Source organism: Streptopelia decaocto (genome assembly GCF_964273445.1).
Source record: "Streptopelia decaocto genome assembly, chromosome: 1".
Taxonomy (NCBI): Eukaryota; Metazoa; Chordata; class Aves; order Columbiformes; family Columbidae; genus Streptopelia; species Streptopelia decaocto.
Window position 1 is genome coordinate 121,713,808 of NC_138663.1, and position 27,190 is coordinate 121,740,997.

At 38.4% G+C, this 27,190-nt stretch overlaps 1 protein-coding gene across 2 annotated transcripts; it reads right to left on the bottom strand.

The window, feature by feature from the left end:
• Positions 1 to 1,069: 1,069 nt before the first annotated feature.
• Positions 1,070 to 26,737, bottom strand: IFNAR1 (interferon alpha and beta receptor subunit 1). Of its 2 annotated transcripts, none has more exons than XM_082048077.1 (11): positions 26,387 to 26,737; positions 17,858 to 17,978; positions 16,133 to 16,338; positions 15,271 to 15,428; positions 13,967 to 14,114; positions 13,121 to 13,235; positions 12,089 to 12,288; positions 10,728 to 10,882; positions 9,752 to 9,905; positions 5,394 to 5,521; positions 1,070 to 3,967 (listed from the first exon to the last, which is right to left on the bottom strand). In XM_082048077.1, the coding sequence occupies exons 1-11, from the start codon at positions 26,463 to 26,465 to the stop codon at positions 3,743 to 3,745; spliced, it is 1,689 nt and encodes a 562-aa protein (XP_081904203.1). In that variant the 5' UTR covers positions 26,466 to 26,737; the 3' UTR covers positions 1,070 to 3,742. The 2 variants fall into 2 exon arrangements, with proteins under 2 accessions (XP_081904203.1, XP_081904202.1); XM_082048076.1 differs by having other exon boundaries at positions 5,394 to 5,548; positions 26,387 to 26,733.
• Positions 26,738 to 27,190: the final 453 nt, after the last annotated feature.

Sequence of the window (27,190 nt, forward strand, 5' to 3'; positions counted from 1 at the left end):
TGCTCTTAGAAGGTGAACCGTGAAAGTTCTGTCAAATTATTTTTTCTAGTATTTCTGGATACAGCTGAAACATATCAGAATGAGACTGCCTCAGGTATTTGCAAACTTATTTTCCCAGTTTAAATATTAGATATTGAGTAAATAGAATTAATATTTCCATCTTAAAGCTCTGGTTTTGCTCTTTCTGGCAACATTGAAAAGAACCAATACAAGATTGTCTGTAGCCCTTCTTATAACCAAGCTTCAAGCAACACATAGATTAATTAATGCTCATTTGGTTCTACATTCTGAAGAAAATTGTGGATTGCCTGCAAATTATGAATTTTACCTATTTCGGAAACATTCACTATTCCAGAGTGCTGAAACTCCAGGAGGGAAATAAAATCTTGTGTCACAGAAAACAGTTATCAAAATAATAGCCCACAGTTAGTTGTTGAAATATCAGATGAAAATTTTCCCTAGATAAGCAAGGAAAAAGACAAAACAAAACCCCCAAACCACCACACCTTACTTCAGTAAACATGTCTAGAATAGCTTCACTTTTAAAAATCCCCAAAATGAAAATATGTCCCCACAAACTCTACCGTAGAAGTAGGTCACAAATAAGTAAAACAGGCTGCAACTGAAGTTGTCTGGGAGAAAAAAACATCCAGGAAGGCCAGCTACAGCATGAATCACAAAGACAAATAGTTGCATCGAATAATTACATCCTCACAGTAAGCTTAGATTCTACCGCAGAGACCACGCAAAACCAGCTTCACACTTTCTTTAAGTATCTCACAAGAATTTAGAGATGGAAGCCATTTACCAATGACCATGAGTGGAAGTAGCTCATGTTCAGTGTTCTCATTTTAAGCCCCAATTCAGAAAATGATTCAGCACCTTCTTTCTGATTTGTCTAAATCATGCAACACTCCCAACGTAAGTCTCAGTTAAATTTATATATGATATTCTTCACATCGTGTTTTTTTAGGAACGACAATAACTGAGAACTCATGGGAACTTCCTCAGTATCCACGGTGTAGCTTCAATGTCACTACGTCAAAAATCCATGGAACTGAGAAACTGATAAAAGAGTAAATGTGCAAAATTTATTATGTTCTTCAATGAACAAAGATATAAAATTTATAAAATTAGATCACATCTTCAAAATCAAATAAAAAAAATATATAAACACCAACAGTTGCTTGTTACAATAAACAACAGGAAGCTCAAAATAAGTTTACTCTAAATCAATTTCTTAATAAAAAAAAAAATAAGGTACTTTAAAAAGCTACTCCAGAAGTGGCATGCGAATTGAAACATTATTGCAGCATATCCGTATAATTTCTACACAGAAAAGTCTGTTGGCAAAATGGGCCTAAGGTGAAAAAGCTTTGAATGACAAGCATTCTCACCAATTGTTAAAAGGTATTTTCTAAGTTCAACCTGAGTTCTTCTAATTACAAAAGTGGATTTCTTCCTTTTTAAGAGATTCATACTTCTAAATACAACTCAATTCTGATTAAGTATTCTACACTTCTGGTTATGTAGTCATGAGGGAAAAAAATAATCAAGAATATACCCCTTAACATTCTTTGTCATGAAATATTAGTTTCATGCAAAAGGAATTGCAGTTTTTGCACTGTTGAAATTAGTTGTTTGATATTGGAATACATTCTTAAATAAATGTGGTTATGTTATACATCATTTTAATGTGCTTTTCTCGCTTTATAGGGTTTTTTTTGCTACTGACTTATTACTTGCTGTTTATTTTATATTTATTTTAGACTATGGAAAGGATGTTAGACAAAAAGCAAATTCCAGTGATTTTCTTATTCAAGTTCAAGATGGGTCGTAAAGCAGCGGCAACAACTTGCAACATCAATAACACATTTGGCCCAGGAATTGCTAACAAATGTACAAGGCAACAGTGGTTCAAGGAGTTTTCCAAAGGAGACGAAAGCTTTGAAGACAAGGAACATAGTGGCTGGCCATTGGAAGTGGACAATGACCAGTTGAGAGCAATCATCAAAGCCCATCCTCTTACAAACACATGAGAAGTTGCCAAAGAACTCAATGTCAACCACTCTACGGCCGTTTGGCATTTGAAGCAAATTGGAAAGGTGAAAAAGCTTGATAAATGGGTGCCTTGTGAGCTGACTGAAAAAAAATTTAAAAATAGTAGTTCTGAAGTGTTGTCTTATACTGTGCAACAACAATGAACAATTTTTCCTGATTGGATTGTGATGTGTGACAAAAAGTGGATTTGATATGACAACCAGCTCAGTGGTTGTACCGAGAAGAACCTCTAAAGCACTTCCCAAAGCCAAACTTGCACCTAAAAAAGGTCATGGTCATGGTTTGGTGGCCTGCTGCTGGTCTGATCCACTACAGCTTTCTGAATCCTGGAAGAACCATTACATCTGAAAAGGATGCTCAGCAAATCAATGAGATGCACCGAAAAGTGCAACACCTGCAGCCGGTATTGGTCAACAGAAAGGGCCCAATTCTTCTCCACAACAACACCCGACGGCACGTCACACAACCAACACTTCAAAAGTTGAACGAATTGGGCTACGAAGTTTTGCCTCATCCGCCATATTCACTTGACCTCTTGCCAACCATTTCTTCAAGCATCTTGACAGCTTTTTGCAGGGAAAATGCTTCCACAACCAGCAGGATGCAGAAAATGCTTTCCAAGAGTTTGTCAAATCCCAAAGCATGGATTTTTATGCTACAGGAACAAACAAACTTATTTCTTCTTGGCCAAAATGTGTTGATTGTAACAGCTCCTATTTTGATTAATAAAGATGTGTTTGAGGCTAGTTTTGATGATTTAAAATTCACAGTCCAAAACTGCAATTACTGTTGCACCAACCTAATAACAGTATTATTTAGCTTTTTCTTGCAGAGTACATCAAGTTGGATATTTGTTGCTTTTTATCCTAAATACAGTGCAAAACAATTTGAGCCAATGTCTAATTTACAAAGAGCTTCCACTATGAAATTTTTCCTTATAGGAAAGTGAAGTGAACCTCCTTCCCGCCTTTTCCCCTTGCCACACTTGCCCAGATTACCATGTGCTGAGGGAGAAGAGCACCCTGATACAGGGACGCAGGTACATGAATGCGCAAGTGGGGCTGGGATCATCCCACAGTCATGGCCACAAGGAATTCTACAAAGAGGCTCAGAGAAGCCACCTCACTGAGGCTACTGTTGGTGTCTTTGCATCTTTTGCTCTGGACCTGCTGAGCCAAAGAGCACTGCCCCTGAGGGGGCTGGAACAGAATGTCAGAAAAGTTCTTAAAATTGTATCCGGCATCAATTTCCTTCTGCATGTGTAAACACTGTAAGATTCAATACTGGAATTTAAGGCTTCTGTCACAGTACACACTGGCATTCAACACAAACGTCTAAGATAGCGAGAAACTCTTCTGGTAGAACAGAGTAGGCTTTTGTTGAGGTTATCAGGTTCAAGTATATAAAGCTTAAAGATCTCCTCTTGACACAGATGGTATTCTTTTTATCGTATGATGAAAAGTCAGTCTAAATGGTGTAGGGTACGAGGAGTCGATTGTGTTTTAACTTCAGTCAGTTTGCAGCAGAGAGGGTCTGTAACTTTCCACTAAGAAAGTGCAGATTTGGAAACCTGAAGACCAAGATCCCAAAGTCATACTGTCTTCCTTAGGTTGCAACTTTCACAGTGAAAAAGTGTTTATTATGCTGCCAATCCCATATACGAATTTGATTTTCTTAAAAGTTATACTATTTCCTTTTCTAGTGTTTCTTCTGATGCTTTACTCCCTGAAGTATCGCTGTCGTTTGAGTAAGTTCCTGAATCTCGACTGCTCTGTTTAGAATGTTTGTAGTCTTTAAAATCAATCTGATTTACTTCTTCTGTGATAGACTCAATTATAGAACAATTTTCTATTGGTTCATCTGTAGTTGACAGATAAAGACTGCTAAAAACCTGTCCTCCAAAACCCTGCAAAAAGAGAAGCAGAAGAGAGAGATGAACATTCATACATAATACCTAAATAATAATTCCGCTTAACACCACAGCTGTATGAATCTGGTTTACCATATTCAGAAGCTCAATGCGGCTTTTTACCTCTATTATGCCATTTGTATACCTAAGTTCACAAATTAAAATTTACGATGAAGTTTTGTTGCATTCATTTAATTGAACATCAAAGAATGGCTCTAAGCTTAACTCTTTTGCTATGCTCACAGTTGTCAATCGTCCATATAATTGCAATATTTAATTGGTTATAGTCTTACGAGGCCACACAAGAACTAAAGGAAAATCCTAATTTGGAACACTTTCAAAGATCATGTGGTAGCACGGAAATGACAGGTGTGCATTTCCAAAGTGTACAAATCATTATCATTTATAAAACAAAGTTTGAAAGAAGAGAAAGTATGATGCTGTAGCAGAACACCAAGCCTTACACAGCTCTCAACAGTGCACTGCTGTTTATTCTACGTTTTAAATTCATTCTCTGAAGTCAACATTTATACCAAATCCATCACAAAAGGTTCTAAATATGCATTGCATTAATTATGTTACCAGCATTCTACTGAACAAAGCAGCTAAAATGCTGCCTTACAAATGCTATTAATTAAATTCAGATTAGCCTTTGTAAACTATAACACTGGCTTTAAATGACAGCTTTATTCAGAAAGCTTCATATACTACATATCCTAGAGACCTTCAGTGAGAAGAGGACATATGTTAGGAAGGCCATACACTGTGCAGTGTTCTGAGAGACACAGAAGAAAGCACAGTGAACAGCAGTTCTCGCTACATTTCAAAATACACCTACACTTAGTGTTGCCCCGTTCATTCCAGAAAAGGATCCCTCCTAAGTATTACCAAGCTGAGCTGGAAATTGGGCAACATCTGCCTTTGTAGAGACCATCCAGGCTGCTAGGTCAAGAGATGGTAGAAGCATTTGCTGCCTGTTACACTATAATTTCCTCTAAAGACTGGGCTTGCATTTTTACCTCCTCTTTACATCCTTTAAAGGATGCCAAAAAGGCTAGAGCATGTTCTTCCAGATAACACAATGGGAAAACATTTCTGGTTTCATGTAGCAGGGACAAAGTACATTATCACATTGGGTAGACATGCACACTCTCTGGAATGAAGGATGATTAGCAAGACTTTTGCACAAATAGAAGAAGAAAAAACATAAAACTTTAAATATTTGCTAATTGCAGAATTCTAGAAATTACTCCTACCCATTTTTTCCATAGAAATTCCTGCACTTTGTTAAATCCTATACAATTAATCTTGGTAAACCCATAAGACTACAGGAGAACTGATAAACATTTTTTCATAATATTTTCTGTTAATTTTTCTAAAAAAACATCTGCTTACTGAATAAGAAAAATAATTCTCATCTTACCTCTATATTCAAAGGAGGCTGGCATGATGGAAAGAAAACGTATTTGATTTTATTGTAGATTTGATACAGGCCAAAAACAAGCGGCGTCGCCACAAGCAAGACAGCAATCAGGGCAGTTACAAATGTTGCTAGAATGATCAGAGGTAAAGATTTATCTAAAAAAGTGAATAAAAACCATTCAGCTTAAGTATTCATAAACTACAAAGATTAAGGAACAGATTATCTTCAAATCTGCTACAGTACTTATCATAAAATTTCACATTTCTACAGTACTATAGCCAGCTATGATGATCATTATAAAAATGATGCCATTCCAGTATCTTAGATAATTCTATTGAAAGCAGAGCACAGAATATTTATCCAGTGTAAGAACACAGACATTTGCAGACAGGATCAGAACCAAGATCCAGTTATTCCCAGTTATATTCCAGTTATATGTCACTATTTGACAGTAAGACAAAAAGGCTGCACATAAACAGCTACCACGAAGCACTTGATGCATGTAAATCGATGTACATGAGCTATGGCTTGTGTACAGGGTCTATCCCCAAAGAACACTATATGTAATTGATTGAGCGCTCTCCTTCAAAAAGGCAGAGATACAGGAGTAAGAATTCCCATGGGCTATGGAGTAAGAATGGGCAATTACTTCAGTGAGGTTTCACAGAATCACAGAATCGACTGGGTTGGAAAAGACCTCAGAGATCATCGAGTTCAACCCTTGGTCCAACTCTAGTCCGTTTATTAGATCATGGCACTAAGTGCCATGTCCAATCTCAGTTTAAAAACCTCCAGGGACGGCGAGTCCACCACCTCCCTGGGCAGGCCATTCCAATGCCTGACCACTCTCTCTGTAAAGAATTTCTTTCTAATATCCAGCCTAAATTTCCCCTGGCAGAGTTTAAGCCCATGCCCCCTTGTCCTATTGCTAACTGCCTGGGAGAAGAGACCAATCCCCACCTGGCTATAACTTCCCTTCAGGTAGTTATAGAGAGTGATGAGGTCACCTCTAAGCCTCCTCTTCTCTAGACTAAACAACCCCAGCTCCCTCAGCCTCTCCCCATAGGTCTTATGCTCAAGTCCCTTCACCAGTCTTGTTGCTCTTCTCTGGACTCGCTCCAGCACTTCAATGTCTTTCCTGAACTGAGGGGCCCAGAACTGAACACAATACTCCAGGTGTGGCCTCACCAATGCAGAGTACAGGGGAAGGTTCACTTCCCTTGTCCTGCTGACCACGCTATTTTTGATACAGGACAGGATACCATTGGCCTTCTTGGCCACCTGGGCACACTGATGGCTCATGTTGAGCTTCCTGTCAATTAGTACCCCCAGGTCCCTTTCTGTCTGACTGCTCTCCAGCCACTCTGCGCCCAGCCTGTAGCGCTGCAGGGGGTTGTTGTGGCCAAAGTGCAGCACCCGGCACTTGGCCTTATTGAACTTCATCCCATTGGAATCAGCCCATTTTTCCAGTCTGTCCAGATCCCTCTGCAGAGCCCTCCTGCCTTCCAGCAGGTCGACACTCCCTCCCAACTTGGTGTCATCAGCAAATTTGCTGATGATGGTCTCAATCCCTTCATCTAAATCGTCAATAAAGATGTTAAATAGGACTGGACCCAACACTGACCCCTGGGGAACACCACTAGTGACTGGCCGCCAGCTAGATGCAGCCCCATTCACCAGCACTCTCTGGGCCTGGCCCTCCAGCCAGTTCTTAACCCAGCGTAGAGTACACTTGTCCAAGCCATGGGCTACCAGCTTTTGCAGGAGTATATTATGGGAGACAGTGTCAAAGGCCTTGCTGAAGTCCAGATAGACCAGATCCACGGCTTTCCCCTCATCCACCAGGTGAGTTACCTGATCATAAAAGGAGATCAGGTTGGTCAGACAGGACCTGCCTCTCCTAAACCCATGCTGGCTGGGTCTGATACCTTGTCCATCCTGAAGGTGCTGTGTGATTCCATTCAGGATGATCTGCTCCATAACCCTGCCAGGCACTGAGGTCAGGCTGACAGGCCTGTAGTTGCCTGGGTCAGCTTTGCAGCCCTTTTTGTGGACTGGGGTAACATTGGCCAATTTCCAATCATATGGGACCTCCCCAGTGAGCCAGGACTGTTTGCCCATGGTTCTTTAGCCAGGAAATGATTCGAGTGCCTAGACTTGCAGGACCTTCAGGGGCCCAAAAGCATTCAAAGTGCTTTCTTGGACAGGGGAAGAACTCCTATGAACCTTATGAAATTGAACAAGGCCAAGTACAAGGTCCTGGACCTGGCTCAGTGCCATTTTTAGTATCAATACAGAGCGGGGAAGCAGCCCTGAGGAGAGGGATTTAGGGCTGTTGGTAAATGCACAAGTTGACGTGAGCTGGCAATGTGATTGCAATTGCAGCCCAGAAGGGCAATAGTATCGTGGGTTGCATCAAAAGAAGTGTGGTCAGTAGGTCACGGGGGGTGACTCGGCCCCTTTGCTCTGGTGAGACCCCACCTGCAGTACTGTGCTCAGCTCTGAGGCCTCCAGCACAAGACAGACATGGACCTGCTACAGAAGGTCCAGAGGAGGCCACAAAAATAGAGGGTTTGCACATCTTGCCCACAAATAAAGGCTGAGAGAGCTGGGGTTGTTCAGCTTAGAGAAAAGAAGGCTCTGGGGAGACCTTACTGCATCCTTTCAATATTTAAAAGGAGCCTATAAGAAAGATAGACACTTTTTACCAAAGCCTGTGGTGACAGGACAAGGGGCCACAGTTTTTAACTGAAAGAGAGATTTAGATTGGATATAAAGAAGAAATTTTTTTACAATGAGGGTGACGAGACACTGGAACAGGTTGCTCTGAGAAGTTTTGGATGCCCCATCCCTGGAAGTGTTCAAGGTCAGGTTGGACGGGGCTCTGAGTAACCTGATCTAGTTGAAGATGTCCCTGCTCATGACAGAAGGCTTGGAATAGACGATCTTTAAAGGTCCCTTCCAATCCAAACCGTTCTATGGGTTTATGGTCCTGCATTCCTGTATTAACCCAGGAACTGTGGAAAACCTAACAGGCTAGGCTCAATTCCAGGACTTAAGGCTGGAACCTTTTGGTAGAAGGAGCGTACATGGCAGAATTTGATTTTAAAATATTATAGTCAAAGAAAGCTTTTATCTGTATAGTCTTAAACTATTCAGTGCTTAAGTTCAAGAGTCTTGCAAGGTTCCTTCTCCACTCCATGCTTCTCTTTGGCAACATGTTCTCTGGCACTATCTCAAACAAACAAACTGAAGGGAGTTTGAACTTCATAAAATAAGTACATACTAGGAGACCTTTCACAAATATGAGACACTTTACAAGATGAGACAATCAGGTCTTTTGATTTCTATTTCCAGTTAGTACGAATAATCAAAGAATGAAAGATTTCCACACTGGGATATAAGAATGTATGTAAAGTACAGGGCATGATCTGTATGACTCTGTCTCTCCATATATAGTCTTGAATGTACTGCTTGGTCTTAAATAGGCTCATTATAATAAAAGAGTATGGGGAAGACTAATAACTACCTAGTAAAGTAGATTAAAGAATTTATCTTATGATGGTAAAAAAAGTAACATTTGGGGTTTTTTATGCTTGATAAAAACAAAACAGCAAGGACTACAATATAAATGAATCCTAACACTTAGGATGTGAGACTGTAGCATTACTATTATTACACTTTCTTAGATTTAAGTCAGTTGGGGTATTTAGTTATTTTTCTAGTGTTACAGTCTGTTAATAGAAAATAACTGGCCAAATTAAATTCAACAGATAACTTGCTCCTATGTTCTGAGTGTAATCCATCTATAAATGCATTCTCATTTTGCACAAAGGTGAGTTTTCAGCTATAATGAGTCTGATGATTTGTCTCCTCATACTTCAGCACAAATTTTTTAAAAAATTAATTTATTCACACAATAATTAAGGCAATTTCAAGAATAAAATATTATTGAAAACATACCATCTAGTGATTCCTTAAACCCTCCTAAAAATATCTTAAAATACTAGAAATTAAAGCTGGCCTATTAGCAAGTCATTGCACAGAACTAAGTTTAATTAACAATCACTACAGTTATTAATCTGAGATAATTTCTAAACAGAGTTGTGTTGTGGAATAACCAGAATGTAATTTTGATCCAGTCAGAACAGAAGCAGTTTCTTAGTTTAGAAGTAGGAGAGAACACAGAGCAGACAAGTGACTGACTGCTGATGCAGATCTCTGCCCAACTAGGTGCTAACTCTGAGATGCCATTAAGTCATGCTGTAAATATATTTTAACTAGCAAGACCTGCAAAGGCCTATCAAGGGCTAACAATTTTACTTCCAGAGATGTAACAATTCCCAAGCTCTTCCTACCTCCAGGTGTTTTGATGCATTCCTCTTTGCTGTAATCACTGCTTTTGTTGTAGGTTTCTGAGAATGCTTGTACTTTTACACAGTACAAAGTCGATGGTGTCAGATCAGAGACTGTTGCTATTGTCTGTTTTATCTCTTTCATTTTGACATCCTCCTGAAAAAGAAAAATTGGAAGAATAAGATGCACATATATAACATGAGAATCACTCAGATAGATTAGAATTTTGGTGTCTGCTGAAGAAGTAATTCTGTAACAAGTCAGACACTGTTCTGCACTTGATTAAATAAAATAAAATAAGCCACATAACTCCCTCCTAAGCAAACACATGCAGGAAACAGCAGCAGGAACGAACTGCTTTCATCATACTGAAATTTTACAGTTGAAAGCTGTGTGCAAAGTGAAATATCTTCGTGTTGCACCTTGTTCTCTTCTTCCATGCATCTACACATACAATTTTACTAATTACTGTAAAATATTTTACTATAAGAAGCATTTAAAGAATATAGAAATATTCATTAAAACATGAGCTAAAAGCATGCAAGACTTCATTGTTTTATGATATATATAGCTATACAACTGCAAATACAGAAAGAAAAACATTTGAGGTTCTGGAAGTTGCATAATTAAGACAGTGCACAGAGTTGTGCCGTAAGAAAGACTGCATCACAAGAATCCTACAACTTCTATTCAAAAGTGAGCCATCTAGCAGCTTCTACAAAACTTAGTGCAATTCTACAAGTCATTACATATAGCCATATCAGTGGAAAAAGATTAAAATCTCAATTACTTCGTGATAAAAGTCATCTTGACCAGATTGTTAAAAGAATCTTTCAGAAAAAAAACCAAATTGATTGCATGACTGATACACCATATATGTGCCTCTTTTGAAAATAAGTTTCTTGAGGAGAACTCAAATTCAGTATCTAAGTCATAACAAATTTTATATACTGTTTTAAGTATTCAACTAGTTCATACCTCATTATTCGATGAATTCTTCCAATACAGAATCCGGTAAGACAAATCATAATGGTCCCTCATGACTTCACACTCAGATCCTCCTGGAGGAGAAATCTGGATATGGAGCGAAACATCGCTGATGTCCACCTTTACATCAGGAGGGCCAATTTCATCTTCAGATATTTTTTTTAAAAGTTAAAAATAAGAATGAAAGAATAAAAACATCGTATAAAATACTGTAATTTAAATCTATGACAAGTTTTAAGAAACATATACTTAAAAGTCAAACTTGACTAACAGGTTTATTCAGAATCTCGAGTCCTCACAAATATGTCAGTTATTTTCTCCTCCATACTCACGAGTTGCTTCTGCAAGTTTCAGTGACATGAAATACAGAGACTGTGGAATTAAGTCTCTGCAAGTCAACCTGAAACAACTGAACAGTTCTTCATCTCATCAGGACATGGGCTCTCTTTTTCACGTATACCCTGTTCCACAGTTACAGTATAGTTGAAAAGTGAGAAGCATCACAGTTTTTGTTTTCTTTTGTTGAATTATTTATCTAGGTCACTGTTATCTCATTAAAGAATTATCTAACTACCAAGAGCTTGGGCAAGGGAAAGCTGACATATAGAATAGCTATTGATTTCATCTTCAATACAGAAGGCAACGGAATATTACCCTACATATTAGATAAACATTTACTGATATTTATGATAATGTTTTTGAAGTCAAACATTTTAGCAAGGTCACATTTCTCACAGAATCAAAAAAGGGCAATGAAGATAAAAGTTACTGTAATTTCACTCTGGAGAGTTTTACATGGTTTTGACTTAGATGGCACTATCATTTAAGGCTACTTTTTCATGGAGCTCTTTAGGTTCATATATCAATGTAATACTGCTTCAGCACAAAATTCAGGGGTGTATTGCGCAGAGGTAGAGAGAAGGAGGACATGAGAGTAAATGCACAAGAAAATAGAGGCAGTGGATTCCAAAATTCTTTGATTTTGGCATTTTTCTCCCAAGATACCAAGAAATGCTCCCCATCGATGGCAAAAGCCTGTACTAGAAATATCCCTAGTGTATATCACACAGTGATTAATGTAATATACAGTGAGATTATAAAATGGCATATAATGGTTTATGGTTTAATTTTGTAAAGCAAATGATATTATTCTAAATATAGTGAAATACTGGCTGTGCTGAAGAACATGGAAAAACTCCTGTTTACCTTGATGAAGCCAGGATTCCCAACACAGTTTCTGTAGGTGAACTACATATTCAGCTTTGTTTAACTGGTAAGTTTCTTTTTGCAAATAATAGCATTAGGTACAAGTTTGTTGAGAAATGAACACTTAAGAAAATACAATTGCTTACTTGTTATCAGAGGATCTACTTTCACTTCATTAGATAAACACGATTTATTATATTCACTCATGGCCTGCACACGGAGATAATAAAATCCAGTAGTACTGATGATAGATGAGAAATTGCATTGTGTATCAGTGATGTTTTCACATCCGGGTACGCTCAGCCACTTGGTGGAGTAATCACCATGAAGCTTCTTTTGATACCCACTGCAAGAAATATTTTAATAGGTATTGATGCAAGATCCTTAAACTCAAAAAGAACAAATTTTAAAAAAGCACATTTGTTCATGCTATACAGCTTTTTTATATTTTTGGAAGAACTGGCCTCAGAAATTTCTCATATTTAGATTTTTTTAAAATTTATAACTGAAACAACGAAGTTAACTGGATCAGGAAATCCAAACTAGTGCTTTAATCAAGCCTCAATAGAAAAATTTTATGTCGGTGTTAGAAATTTTTTAAATCCAGATTAAGATTTTTTGTAAAGTTCTAATTAAGTTGATTATTTTTCTGTCATGCCAAAGGGATTCCAAAAGAACACTAGAGGTATCTCTCCTCTTCATTTAGATGCTAGCCACAATATTTGTTTGACAACTGGATATTAAAATACAGGTTTACAAACTTGATTTTTTTTTTTTCCATGTTGGGATCTGACCAGAAATAATCAAATATGTTGACAATTGAAACCTTGAACACCTGCATTTTTGTTCACTTCTACTCATCTAATTTGTTCATATTCAAAAGGATACAAAACAACAAAAACTTTACATCTTCTAAAAGTGTCGCTCACTCCATTCCATCAGGTGTTTAATGTTCATAAAAGAAGGTTAGTACCTGAAATTCTAGGCTATGATGTTATATGCAATCCTTTTAAAAGCCACAGTATCCAGATGAGCTACACAATGTTTCAATGAATACATTAAGCCACTTTTGCTAAGTGTTTTGCTTTAACTTCTAATAACTATTTGCAAAATACAATGGATAGCATTTGGAATGACATGACCTGTTTAAACAGAGATACGGAAATTGTTTAACTCACATGAGATACTGTACATTGTAGCTCACATGTTGTTTATACTGATTATTCCAATGCAGATGAAATTTCATATTCAAAGCAAGAATTCTCACATTTGTTGCACAGAGTAGGTCATTCACTGCTCAAAACAAAAAGAAAAGGAAGGCTGCAGTTACTGAAAAGATTTATATTATGTACAATAACTTGATGAGAAAAATGTGTAAAATACATACACATAAAGTAATTTTTATGTACCATCCATTCAATCTAATGTTTGACTTTCTACATTCCCACACTGTTTCTTTTTCTGAAATAAACCTTTAAAAGTACTCAAACTGACACTTGAACAGCACACAAAAGAATATAAATTTAGACATGCAAAACAAGCCAACTGGTGGCAAACTGCCACTAAGCCATTCTTCAGAGTCTGTAATACTAAATTTACCAAGGCCTGCATAAAAAAAAGTTTTTAAGCTTCATTCACCTTTATATGCATTCATTTGGTGCCAAATATACAAGAGGCTTTTGTTTTTCCTACATCCACATCCCTTTCCTCCTGATTTAAAGTGAAAAATTCAAAAATATCAATTTTTCCAAAATACAGAAAGTAGTTAATTTTCAATTGAAATTAACAGACAGAATTTGCCTCAGAGCAAAAACCTTCTTGTACTATTAAAACTCTACTACTGATAGGTGACATATTTTATATAGATTTAAAAAAGAAAAAGTACATTACTGTCAAGATTGCTGTTACACCAAAATGAGTAGGAACTTGGTATTTCTACATATCTCCATTGCTTTAGAACAAATTACGTTCCAACAGTTTAAATTCGAGTAATCATTTTAAGATCGAACAATTTTACTCTGTACCTTTACGGGTAGTTTTTACACAACGAATGGGACTGAATAAGCCTTCTTGGACCTCTAAAGGAAGAGTTGCTTGAACTTTCAAGCAATAGGTAGTGTCTGGTGCAAGATCATCAATTGTGTCAGTAGGAAAAATACTTTGACTTCTGACCTGTAAGAAGCAATTGCAAACAGCACATGAATATAACTTTTCTTCCCAGTGAGCTGATTTTTTAAAGTGTCTTTTCCATGCCTCCCCACCCCCAGGTTTCAGTCCATTTATACAATGTGCCATCCAAAATGCTAGAATAAGGAACGCAGGACAATATACAAGCTGAATAAACGCAAAAGGGAACTTTCCAACTTAGCCACATGATTGAGAGGAAGGAACATGTTGTGCTCCTTTAACACATGAAAGTTGGGAGGGATTCCGGCACTGCTCTACATGACACATAACTCACCACACAAATATTCAGGCACATACACAGAAGAGAAACAGTAAATTTCCATCCCTTAATTCATTGAACAAACACTCCCCCGCTGCTGCCTCCTGGTTTACCAGATGTTTCAGTGACTGATCTTTGTACACAGCTTGTACTTCACTTAAAGCTTTTTTCCCCCCCCCCTTTTGGTTTGTAATGCTTATGACTAGGTCTTCCAAATGAACACAGATATCTCTTCAATTCCTATCCTAATCTAGCTGGCACTCATTCCCCTTAAAGGATAAAAAAAACCCCCAAACTGTTTCTACCTTGGTCTTTACCAAATAGCTATATGTGCTGTGCAAGACACACATTATGGCTTAGATACTAGTTCACAATTACAAGACCTCAAAAGAATCCCTAAAACCCCCCCAAACTACAGTATAAAGAACTTAGTTAATGATACAGCCAACTGACAGCTGTAGTCAAGCTATATGGTCTGAGAAAGATTGTGTTAGCCTCTTACCTCTCCCCTCCACTATATCTATGCCTTACTGTAAATGCTTTTTCCCACTGCCTTGAACTCTTTCTCCTCCCTGTTCCTGCTGGCTGAGGGTGGATCCTGCTCTAACACATCTGAGATGGTTTCACCTTCTTCCTCACACTTTGGAAAGTGGTTCCAGCATTTAACAGAAATAAACTCTTATCACAAAATATCTAATACAATCCTCTAGTAAAAACAAAACCAAAAAACTCCAAGAAAACACCCCCTCTCAACTTTTAAACAGCATAGCAACAGTTATACAGTTACATAATTAAATAATTCCATTTGAGAGCATGAAGCAGTTACAGTACATCTCTGACAGTTATGTTAAGCTTAAAAAGTAAACCAAAACAAAACGATACCTCTGGATTTGATGAATTTTCCCAGATAACTAGAATATATTTAAAACGTAGATCAGCTATCCACATTTTTCGGACCTGATTTGCTTCTGGAGGAGAAACCTTAATTTTTATCACTCCATTTGTGGACTGCAACTCTACTCCTGGGGGACCAATCTGAGCTGCAAATATTAAAAGAGAAAAAAAGTCAAGCATGCTCATTTAAAGACAAACACACCAAAAAAGTCATCTATATTAATAAACCCATGGTAACTGCCTATAGTATCTTATTTTTAATTATTTTGAGACAGTAACAAGATCACAGTAATTGCCTATAAGATCTTAGTTTTCATGAATCTTGGGCAGTATCTAATAGAAATTCAACCTAATGAACCCCGTTACCTGGTTCTAAAAGCATGAGACTTAAAATGCAATATTACTAGTGCATGTTTTTCAGAATCTGCAGTGAAAATCAGTACAAATTATTCTGAAACATGCAAGGCAAGAAACCTAGTTCAAACAAATCAATCCAACATTGAGGGAAGGCTTCAGTACCATACTATACTGTAACTACTGAAAAATAGTCAGAAGGTCAGAAGAAAACTTCCAGAAAAACCCACTGTCAAAAAGGTTTTTTCCAAAATCTAGAAAAATAGAGTGGCAGAAAATTCTGTCAGAAAAACAGTATCACTTAGAATACTTCCCTCTTTCCAGAAAAAGAGAGAACCATAACATTCTATGACCTGCCAATACCCTGTATTACATTACAGTTGAGAAAAACACCAGCTCTTGTTGTTCTCAGCAATGGAAACCACACACATTTTTCCACAATTATGTGCTGAAGGCAATTTAACTAAAAATGTTGCAGTATATACAGAGATCATACCTATAGCATATGGAGTCATTTCAAAAATGCTAGACCATGGAGACAATTCTTCCCCTCTTTTGGCTCTTATACGCACGTTATGTTCATCATAGTATTTGGTTACTGCTGAGGAAAAGTCACATTCTGTGCGAGTAACATTTTGACAACCAGGCAACTCCTTCCATTCTGTTTCCCATTCTTTTTCATTTGTATTAGAAGATTCAAACCTGTAAGAAAGCAAAAACCCCCAAAATAAAGCCAAGACACAATTTAAGTCTTAAGATTCTTCTTCCTTTTCTTCTCAATGCTAATAAACGCCACAGCATTTAATGCTGTTGTATCACCAGCACCACTCTAATCAGTGCTATCTACTTAGTTACCCTGGAATTCATATCACCATTTAATTCATTAATTTACTCCATTAATTTATTAATTTAGCCTTATTACCAAAGGTTAACTATCAGTCAGCGAAGTCTGATACCAAAGTCTGAAATCATCCAGTTTGCTTTATTCACCATGTAAACAAACAGTGTCAGAAAACAGCATCAAAGAATAATTGTCAAAATCCAGACTTATATCTTTAATACACAATCTTAGTCAGGCAATGATTTTATGATTCTTTGGAAGAAATTTAAAAGTCTTGATGACAAGAAGTGCTTAAAAGAGCATAAAAGCAGAAAAAAAAAAAAAAACAATTCTAACATTAGCAAGGAACATAGATCAGGGGAAAAGAAAAACACAAGGGACAAAAGTAGAGTTCAGCAATAAGTGTTGGAATAATCAGCTTTACAGAAGCTATTTTGCTTGTGAGTTAACAGACATCCATACCTTGTTTGAGGAAGAGACACTTCATATAGAGATTAAAAATGTCCTCACCAAAAAAAGGCACGGACTTGAAGTAATAATTGTTCATCCTCAATTCCTATCTTATCCTTTAGACCGGTATTATGTTTTTAAAGTAAAGCTATTTTCAAAGCAGCTGTTTCTCATTTACACATTTAAGAACGCAAGATATTTTTTTTTATCCAAAATTATACACTAGAAAAATCCTAAAAATAAAGAACTTTTTACATGATTTTATATTAGAAGTGGTTTTTAGTATTTATTTGTCAGGAAAGTGCCACAAAGTATGAAATACATATATGCATGCATATATGCATATGTATATGCATGCCTAACTATTGGTATATGAAATGATTGAAGAAAACTATGGAAACGTTTAAGAAAAAAAAAATTAAATTGTCTCATCTGGTGATTAAAATTTGCAGATAAGAAATCTGGATCCATAAACACTGACAAATTATTCGAAAGCTACACTGAAAATTCTCTCAAATTCTGTGTGTGTGGCCACAATGTAGCTTAAAAAACCCAAACAAACCAAACCCAACCAAACAAAAAATCACAACAGAGAATGAACAAATCTAAATGAAACATTTCTAAGTGTACCAGTTAATCTTCTCAAAGAACCACTCTAGTACTAAGCATTACTACCAAGTGTGTTCTGCATTTTTAACACGTTGCTACTGGTGAACAAGCTAATTTTACATATGAATTAGATAAACGAAGGAGGATACTAGGATTCCGCTTCATTTCAAGACTCAGTCTTCCTGGCCTCTACTTTCTGGATTTCAAAAAGTCTCTCGAAGTTTTACGTGGCAGTATCAAGAACCATAGTAATTAATTAATATGCTCCTCTACACAAATAAGCATCAGCCATTTCTAGCTCAGAATAAAATTACTACTTACCACCGGTATTCTGCTGAAAATGTCACGTTGGTATCATTCCCAGTGTAGTTCCACCTTAGTGTGAAATTTGTATTTACAATGTAGACCTGAATATCCTGTGGACTCTTCAGATCAGTTTGGCCTAAAAGAAAGTAACATAAAGGTATATAAAGATTGGGATAAATAATCAGGACATATGAATAACTTGATTTTGTTAAAAAAGAAGCAGAGAGTTATAGTGAAATGAAATACCAATAAACATAAGAGTTAAGAAAACCCCATGCTACTCAAACGGCACTTTGGTATCTCTCTCAGGAGCTGTACATCAGAGACGTCCTTCACCTATTTGACCATGCAACTCTTTCCTCTGCGCTTAAGGTCCTTCTCCCCACCCACCTTTAAAAAAAGTCTACACAGCTGTAACGTTCAAGGCCTGTGTTCACTGTCATGTGTTGATTATAAACAGTCTGAATGCATTTAAATGAGTATTTTATTGGTTGGATCCAACATCTGGATCTCAGCTGCAAAGTGCTGGGGATTCATCTAAAGGTGTCATTTCACAGTTGCAGACAGACAGAGCATGGCATAAAACAAGTCTGCTATGTGTTACTGCCATAAATTCAATGTATTGAACATAAATCCCTTTCAGTGAGGCTTCATCACATAGCAGATCTTATGTCTTGGTCATGGCAATCCTGTGTTTTCTTTTACACAAAGAATAGCACATAAAATGGGTCATAGAGGGCAAGGGCTAAGTCTCATGACACGCCTAAGAACATCCATAACATCAAGCAAAGGACCAGACCACGAGAAGAGAAGGCTTAACAGGCAGATTGCAAACAGGAGGGAGGCATGCATGCTAGAATCATCTGCAGGATAGCTCTCTCTCCTCTTTATTTTCCACCGTGCAAAGAGAATTATTGAAAATACAAAAAACCAAACAAATAAAAAACAAAGACCAAAACAACAACAAAGCAACTGCCTGATAATTACCTTATATCCCACTTCCTAAGAAAGACTTCTTTACCAGTATCTTTGAGATACGCAGAATGCTAGCTGCCCCATTTGTATATAGTTCATGTATCAGAGGACAGATGAAAGTAACAATGCTGTGGGAGAATGAATTATTCTGATACTTATGAAAACTGAAATTTATCTAGTTATTTACAAAGCACGTTTTGCTTGAGTTATTTCATACCAGTCTATGGCACTGATTCAAAGCAGTGGGGCTAAGTAGTTACAATCAAGGCTGAAAGTTTGAACTGAAAGATTTCTAGTACTAGAAACTAAGACTGCGGCATACAGAGCAAAGGGCAACAGTGTGAAGGCCCAGGCAATACACGTGAATTGAGGAAACCACAGGCCAAAGTGACTACAATTATACCAAACCTACCAACTAAGCAGCCATATCCAGATTTACAGAGCTGAAACTCCATCTAAGTCCTTCTGCCTGGTAATGTGTAGTAGGCATCTCTGACAACCACACTATGTACAATTTAGGCAGCATGTACCTCTGTCCTCTGACTAAGAATGCCCTTTCAACTTCTAACACGTCAGGGAAAAAAAATGAAACCATAGAGTAACAATAATAATAAAAAAATCACCACACACCTCTATGACTTGACTTTCTATTTTAACCAGTTGTGTGTTACACTATTAATCACTTGCCAATGGCTACAACTTCTAAAAACTTGTTAGTGACCATCACTCTGAAATTGCTTTTTGATGTCAGTCTAATATTTTATTGTATTAGGAAGAATTCAGAACAAATATGTCCTATTTCACCTGGGCAATCCATATGTGTTTGCATATCTAAAGGGTTATTCTGAATTTGATTTCAGGAGTGGCTCTTCATTTCCAAAACTGTTTCACATTTTACATGATGACCAAGTCCTCTTTGTAAAAAGGAAATGTGTTTGGAAAAGCAATCTATAAACTGAAGTCTGCAAAATCCTTTGGAGAATAAAGTTAAAGTGGTAACCACAGACTACTGACTTTTGGAAATAACTCCTGAAAGCACAAAACCTCAAAGGAAAATAATTCAATAATACCTCATGGATCTCACAACAGAATTTATTTCCACAATGCACAAATTTGTTAGGCTTCTAAGATGACAGACTAAGAAAACCCAGAGAATGCCAAACTACACTTGATCATCAGAAAACAGAAAGCAAAAGAAATAACGTGTTTTGTTTTTTTTTTTTCAGATAGTTATCCAACAGATAGCTACAGTTCAGCCAAAAAGCTTATGATAACAAAGACAGCTATTTCAGATTTTGGCAAATAATAGCAATTTTGAATAGTTATATCCCTTCAGAAAGAAAATACTATTGTCATGGGAAAACATTATTTTCACTTCATTTGAGAATGTCCGTGTTAAATTTTAGAACCAAAAAGCCAGGAACAAAAAAGTTCCACTTGCTTTTAATAATAATTAGGAAAAAAAAAAAAGTACAACTCTGCTATTACCACAGAAGTGTAAGCCTGACAGAATCACCTGCAAAAGAACATAATAATTTGTCTGAAGAATACCACCAAAGGTAATTGATAACTGAATGTTCTAATCTTGCTTAGTAAGATTGATTGCATTGTGATCTAACGGAAGATGATTTAAGTGGTGTGATACAGCATAACACTTTCAATTTCAGTTCTAAAGAAACATCAACAGATTGAGATCTGTCACATCTAAAGTGCAGGGCAGTGCTTTTCCTTGTAAATACATGTATTCGAGTATTTGCGGAGACTTGAAAAAAATATTCATATATTCAATCTCTGTTTAAATATTTATCTGTAAAAGATCTTAATAAACAGTCTGATAGAAACTGTGTTTCAAACCACCTTTGGGGGATGTAATTCAACTGCTGACATTTGAACAGCCTCCTGAATCAGACAGGACATGAGCTACGGTCTCCTCAGTTCTCTAGTAGCACACATACCAGGTTCAAAAACCTGCAACAGCAGTACTAAACAGAAGTCTTTACAACAGGAGATTCCCAAGGTAGATTCTTTACTAGAACAACACAGAACCTTGGCATAAACCATAAAATGGTAGGATTAGATAACACAGTACTAGCTTAGAACCACACTGTACCGACAGAGCTCCAACGCTGATAAAAAAACGCTACTGTGTGTTAAGACTATTATTTTTGTTTGCCTTGGGTAGAAAATCAAATATTCACTGCACTTACAGAGGATCTTTCCCACATTGTCAAATCCTTATCTTATACATAGCATGAAGCTTTATGATAATTCTTATTAGACGTTTTCAGTGTGAGATCAGATAGAAAAAAGGAAGTCTGGAAGCAGAAACAAAATAGTTTCAAGATTCACGTTCTAATAAAATATACCTTCTCCCCGAGTTACAAAAAACACACTGAGGTAAGACATCCAACTAATGTTTCAAGCTAGGCCAGCTTTTTCTAAAGCTGGTAAATACCACAGCAAACAATCATGTCCTCTCTCTCGATACAAACCATATTGTAAAAATACAGTTCTGGATTCTGACCTTCGGAAGAAGATACAGTATTCCAGTTCTGGAGTAAGAGCACACAAAGTGAATGAGAAGGGACTTATTCCAGAACAGCTTTGGATAAAGGTCCAAAAGATGACTTTTACAAATCTCAGGTTTGACTGCCTCTTTTTTTCAAGCACTTCCTCATAAAAGATTGAATAAGGCTGGACTCCATCTTGACATTTACTCTCTTTAATTCTTCTTACAAACTGCTGAAACCAGGGATCTAGAGCAGTTTTCAGCAGCACACAATAGCCTTTACCAAACTTTAATAAACAGAAACATGCTATTCAGAGGCATCACCTATAAAATTAACTTAAAATCCACTACAGGGTTAAAAGTAAATTGTACCAATCACTCAGGGAAGACTCTATAGTTTTCAGGCAATTTTCAGAAAGTTGTTTGTTCAATGTTACATTCAACAACAATGTAAAAGTGTGAAAACTTGCAGTTGGTGCTCAGCAAGAGCCAAAAAGGGAAGAAAAAAAAGTTAGAAATTGATATAGAATTAAGGAGTAAAATTGAAAGCTTAATGACATTATATAAACTCATTATAGACTTCAACACTATGTGCACCTCCAGAGTGCCCACTGTAATAAGCTGAGAGCAAGAACAGAATAAGGCAGAGAAGGGTGACAAGGACAATTCAAGGTATAGAACAGCTTCTGTCCTGGTAGAATTCAGACTATGATTCTTGATCCTGCAAAGGAGACTGAGAGGAGGATATGACAGATTGACAGACACCTAATGAGTGGCATGGGGAATGCAAGTGGCAAAAGATTGTTTACTGTCTTAACATAAAGTCAGAAGCATCAAAGAAGCACTGTTCTGCTCTAAGCAAACAAATTCAACTGCTGTTTCCTTGAACACTTAGCCTGTGGAATTCCTTTGCCTAGGACTATCTGAATGCTCAGCTCTTACCTGCCTTATGAACTCGGAGTCAAATACAAAGTCCTAACACTATAGATTGCTGTAACACTACGCTGTGAAATGTCACCATATACTTGCTTTTTCATCCTTTCCAACTCCACTATCAATTGCTGCTGTAGATGAATGCTGGACTAGACAGCCTTTTTGTTTCATCTGGTATAAAACATAACAGCAAAAAAAACCACCTGAGAAAACACAACACTCTTTGTAGATCTATCTCAAGCTTGATTAGGTACTTTCGTCCTTGCCCTGGTCAGAAAACCAGATTACTGCTTCAGAAGGATCTCCCAGTCCTGACAGACAACCCTGATAATGCAAACTATCTTCACCAGGAAATAAAATTTCTTATCCAGATTCAAATACCTATTTATTGAGGGTTCCAAGTTGCAATTATGCTCTTCCATCTGTTCACTCCACCTCCTGTTGCAGGTAGAAAGGATATAATATCAGAGAGCCAACTATAATTTTATACTCTGAGGAATGTCTTGGGTTGAAATGTGTTAAAAGTTATGATCACCAATTTGCATTTTAACACTTCCTAATCACTCATTCATATTTTGGAAGCACAGAAACTTGGCTGGAAGAAACTTTGCAAGATCACCTGTATTTCACACTGGAGAAAACAGGCGGGCAATTCTACATAAATCATCAGATGCTTGCATTGAGAAATCCTATGGTTTCTACCACTGCATAATTATTTTTACAGGCCTCCAATCTCCTGAAATATTTCGCCAGCCTTTCCATTGGAGACTATGGAAAGTCTTCTGTAAATCAAAAGCAAAAACTCCCAGATCAGATTTCCTAGTAGATTCTGTCAGAGGTCTGGATCTTTGAAGAACAGATCTAAGTTTCCTTACAGCAAGGATACTTGCTTAGTTGCTGTTCATAGTCTGTGGGCAACAAAGAGTTTACAGACTGCAAAACCCAGAATGTGACCTACATCTTCTCCGAGCACATTTAGCCCATGTACTTTTTGTCTACAGATACTTAAGTACATTATTCTTTACATCAGACATATCTGAAAACTATGTTAAACATGACTAACGCTGAAGAGAAAAATGAATGGCAACAACAATTGTTTTAGTTTTTCTTTTAAGCCAAGTTTTCTAGTTTTTAGAATTACTTTTATTGTCCTATTTTGTATTCTTTCCACATAGTTGAACTTGCTTGAAACAAGAAAATCACAGTACTCCAGTTGAGATTAATAAATGGAAGTCTAACTTGTAAGACACAAACTAACATTTTCGTTCCAATTAGCACTGCTGTGCCCCAATACTCTTGGAGTTTTCTACAGCATAGCACTTAAAATTGTACATATAAATTACAAGGCATTGTAATGTCGCATGTTTGTTTGTTTGTTTGTTTTCAGAACTGATATTTAGACCATCCTTTGTTACCCTTTATTTGCCTCAGTACATGGACCTGCACACATCCTTTTTCAATACCACTGTGCTTTTTTCTGGATAATTTCTCCAGTTTGTCAGGATACTTTTCAATCCTATGTCTGCTTTTCAAAACAATTGTGATCACCTCCCACCTAGTTATATGTGGATTTAATAAGCTTACACTGTTCTATCACACAGATTATTAGCAGGTCCCCACTTGACACATCCTTCCGCTTGATAGTGAACTGGAAAAAAAATTCTGATGAGTTGGAAAAGTCATACTGAAGCAGTTTAACATAAAATATTTTTCCAGTATGCTTGAGGGATTAGTATGCAATACAGATTCAAAAGCAATACTAAGCCAAAATACATGCAATTTGAGCTCTTCTATTTGCATAGCCTTTTACTTTAGAATAGCAGAAATTCAGGGTGGTTTAACACGACAGTTGTTCTCAATACTACAGACAGGTGACCCACCCATCCATCCTTTCACATGATTCTCCCTATTTCCAATGAGTGTTTTATGTTTGTTTCCCTAAATTAATTTCTTAAATCCCCATGAACAGCAATCCAGGAATAAAGGAGTAAACTCATTAGTGTCTAATTACCAGAGAAATTCCATGATCTAGCAAGAAACTATATATGCAAAGTAATAACGAAAAATCAAGACTTTAAATCATTAGTAAAATAAACCAGGAAAAAAGCCAGACATTTAAAATGACTTAATGTTTCTTCACTTAAAGCATGATGCCACTTTGGTGCTGAGGACATTATAAGAGATTAGACTTTTGCTTTTAGAATTTTATTAGAATTTTGCTTTTAGCACAATTGCCTATCTTCCTTCCTCTAACTAGAATAAATACAAAATAGTTCTAATAAATAAACATCACCACTTAACTTATAATATCTTAATTGATATGTTCAATAAATGATGGTTGAAAATTAATAATGATTGTATAATATTATGGAATAACAAAAGCCATTCAACAACAGAAGAAAGTAGTCTTAGCAAGACAGAAATATTCTCCCTCAGGAGACAGTGAAGGGGAAATCCGTAAGAGCGCATAATAGCTCGCTGCTTATCACATTAACAATGTGGCAGAAACAATGGAAACTTGAACTCAACCTTTCAGTGTAAGAAGGAAAGGAAAGCCTGTTATATGTGATATTAAAAAAAAAAAAAAAAAAAAAAAGCCACAGCCAAACACACACCCAAAATGACCCAACTGTTATTAGTTACATGGGCAGAAAGGTGCTCTAGAGAACCAGGAAGAACTCCTACTGTCAGAACTTTCATATGGGAGCAGCAAAGAAGAACTGCTGGTTTTGACCAGGCAGATGGTGAGAGGTCACTGTAGCAGAGCAGTTACTTCTAACTCTAGAAGTAGTGTTGGCACATTAGTCATTTGCTATAATATGTGTAGGTTAATCAAAGTAGCTACATGGATCACAATGCTTTCAGTTGTGGGATAGAATTTGGGGCTGATGCACAAATAATCCATGTACAAATCAAATGACTGAATGAAAACAAAGAAAGAGAAAAGGTCCTAGAGCCGCTTCTCTGCCTGAATCCTACAATGAATGCAAAGTGTGGACCACTGAAAACAGCCTCTCTCTAGTCTCCTTTCATGTGTGCCCAACTAGAACAATACAATCTTATATAGAATTCAAGAGTTTAGGTGGCATCGGAAACAGCATGCACGCACTAACCCATACCCATAATATTTCCGTTATCCAAACTATCTTAGCTCATATACTCTCTGTTGCACATCACAACACCCTGTAAACATGCACAAAGTTAGTTTACAGCTTATCTGGGCTGCACAATACTTCCCCCTTGGAGAAGGGTTTGTGCAATAGCTGTTTCTTGCTGCTTAAGGACATAAGAAGAGGCAATTTTACTTCTCTCATTACCTTATTTATACTTTAGGCTCTGTCGGGCCAGACTGAGATGCCTTTCAAGCAAATCAATAGGATTCTAAACCTGTTTGCCCCACATTTACACTACAGCTGCTACAATTCACAGATAGCGGGTAAGCCTGAAGCAGCTGAAAGGAGGCTGTAGCATGGAGGGTGTTGGTCTCTTCTCCCAAGTAGCAAGTGATAGGACAAGAAAAAATGGCCCCAAGTTGCGCCAGGGAATGTTCAGATTGGATATTAGGAAAAATTTCTTCCCAGAAAGGGTTGTCAGGCACTAGAACAGGCTGCCCAGGGAAGTGGTGGAGTCATCATCCCTGGAGGTGTTTGAAAGACGTGTAGATGAGGTTCTTAGGGACATGGTTCAGTGCCACAGTCAGGTTATGTCTGGACTCGATGATCCTGAAGGGTCTGTTTCAACCAAAATGATTCTATGATGACAGCTACTTAGCGGTGGGGTAAAACCCAAGGCATTCAGCGGACACCGAGCCCCTCGTACCCCTGTAGACACACCTGTCCAGCCCCACGGTCTGAATGACTCTGCATCCCGGCAGCGGCGCCTACGCAGCGGGCTCCAGGGCCACGCTCCCCTCTCACTGCAGACCGAAGCACCGGGCAGCCGCTGCAGGGCCGAAGCGGGGGTGCCGGCAGCCGCACGCCTCGGCCGCGGGGCTCCCGGGGCCAGCCGCACTCAGGCGGCAGCGGCACAAGCCACCGCCCACCCTCCCCCTTGAGAACGAGCACCACACCAGACCCCAGCCACCGCCCGGGTGCCGTGCCGTGTCCTGCCCGCTCCCCGGGACCTACCTGCGCAGCGTAAGGGCAGCACGACCAGGAAGCAGGACAGCAACACCGCCACAGCCGCGCACCCCACGCCAACCACCATCGCCGCCGCTCCGTCTTCCACCCGCCCCTCAGCAGACCCGGTGCCCGCACCGTTACCGGAAGCCCCAGACGACTGCGCATGCGCAGGCAGCGCCCGCACGGCGCCGTGCTGCTGGCGGTGGGGGCGGGGCCAGCGTGGGCTGCGGAGGGGTAGAACTTGTCGGCGTGCTGGCCGCGTGGGGTTGCCGTGTGCCTGTCCTCGAAGCGCACGGGGAGCGACTTACTGTGGGAGACTGGTGCCCCCTCAGGCGTTTATTCTCCGGTGGCGGCGATGGGAGGCGTCGCTTAAGGAGAAGGAAAGGAGGGAGGTTGGGCGCTTCGCGGCCGCGGAAAGCCCCGATAACTCCGCGTGTTCACAGGTTCCGGCGCCCGCTCCCACTGCGACAGGGCGGGGGGGCGCGCGCCGCTAACGGCGCTTCTCGCAGCGGCCGTAAGTCGTTGGGCCGGTGCCGTTAACGGCGGGCGGCTGCTCGCCCAGTGCACGGACCCGCCCCGCGCACTCGGCTGAAGCGGCGGCGCGGAGTCCGAGCCCCGGGGTGTGGCTGTACTTAACTGCCCGCGCCTCCCAGGTGGGTGTAAGGAATCTCCCTCAGAGGGTCTCTCTACCTGCTGTAGACATAACTGTATTGCACAGGTGTCGAACACAAGGAGAATACTCCTCATGGGGGGGGTGATAAAAGGAGGATTACCAGTATGCGTGTCCACCCCAAAGGTACATTTTCCTTA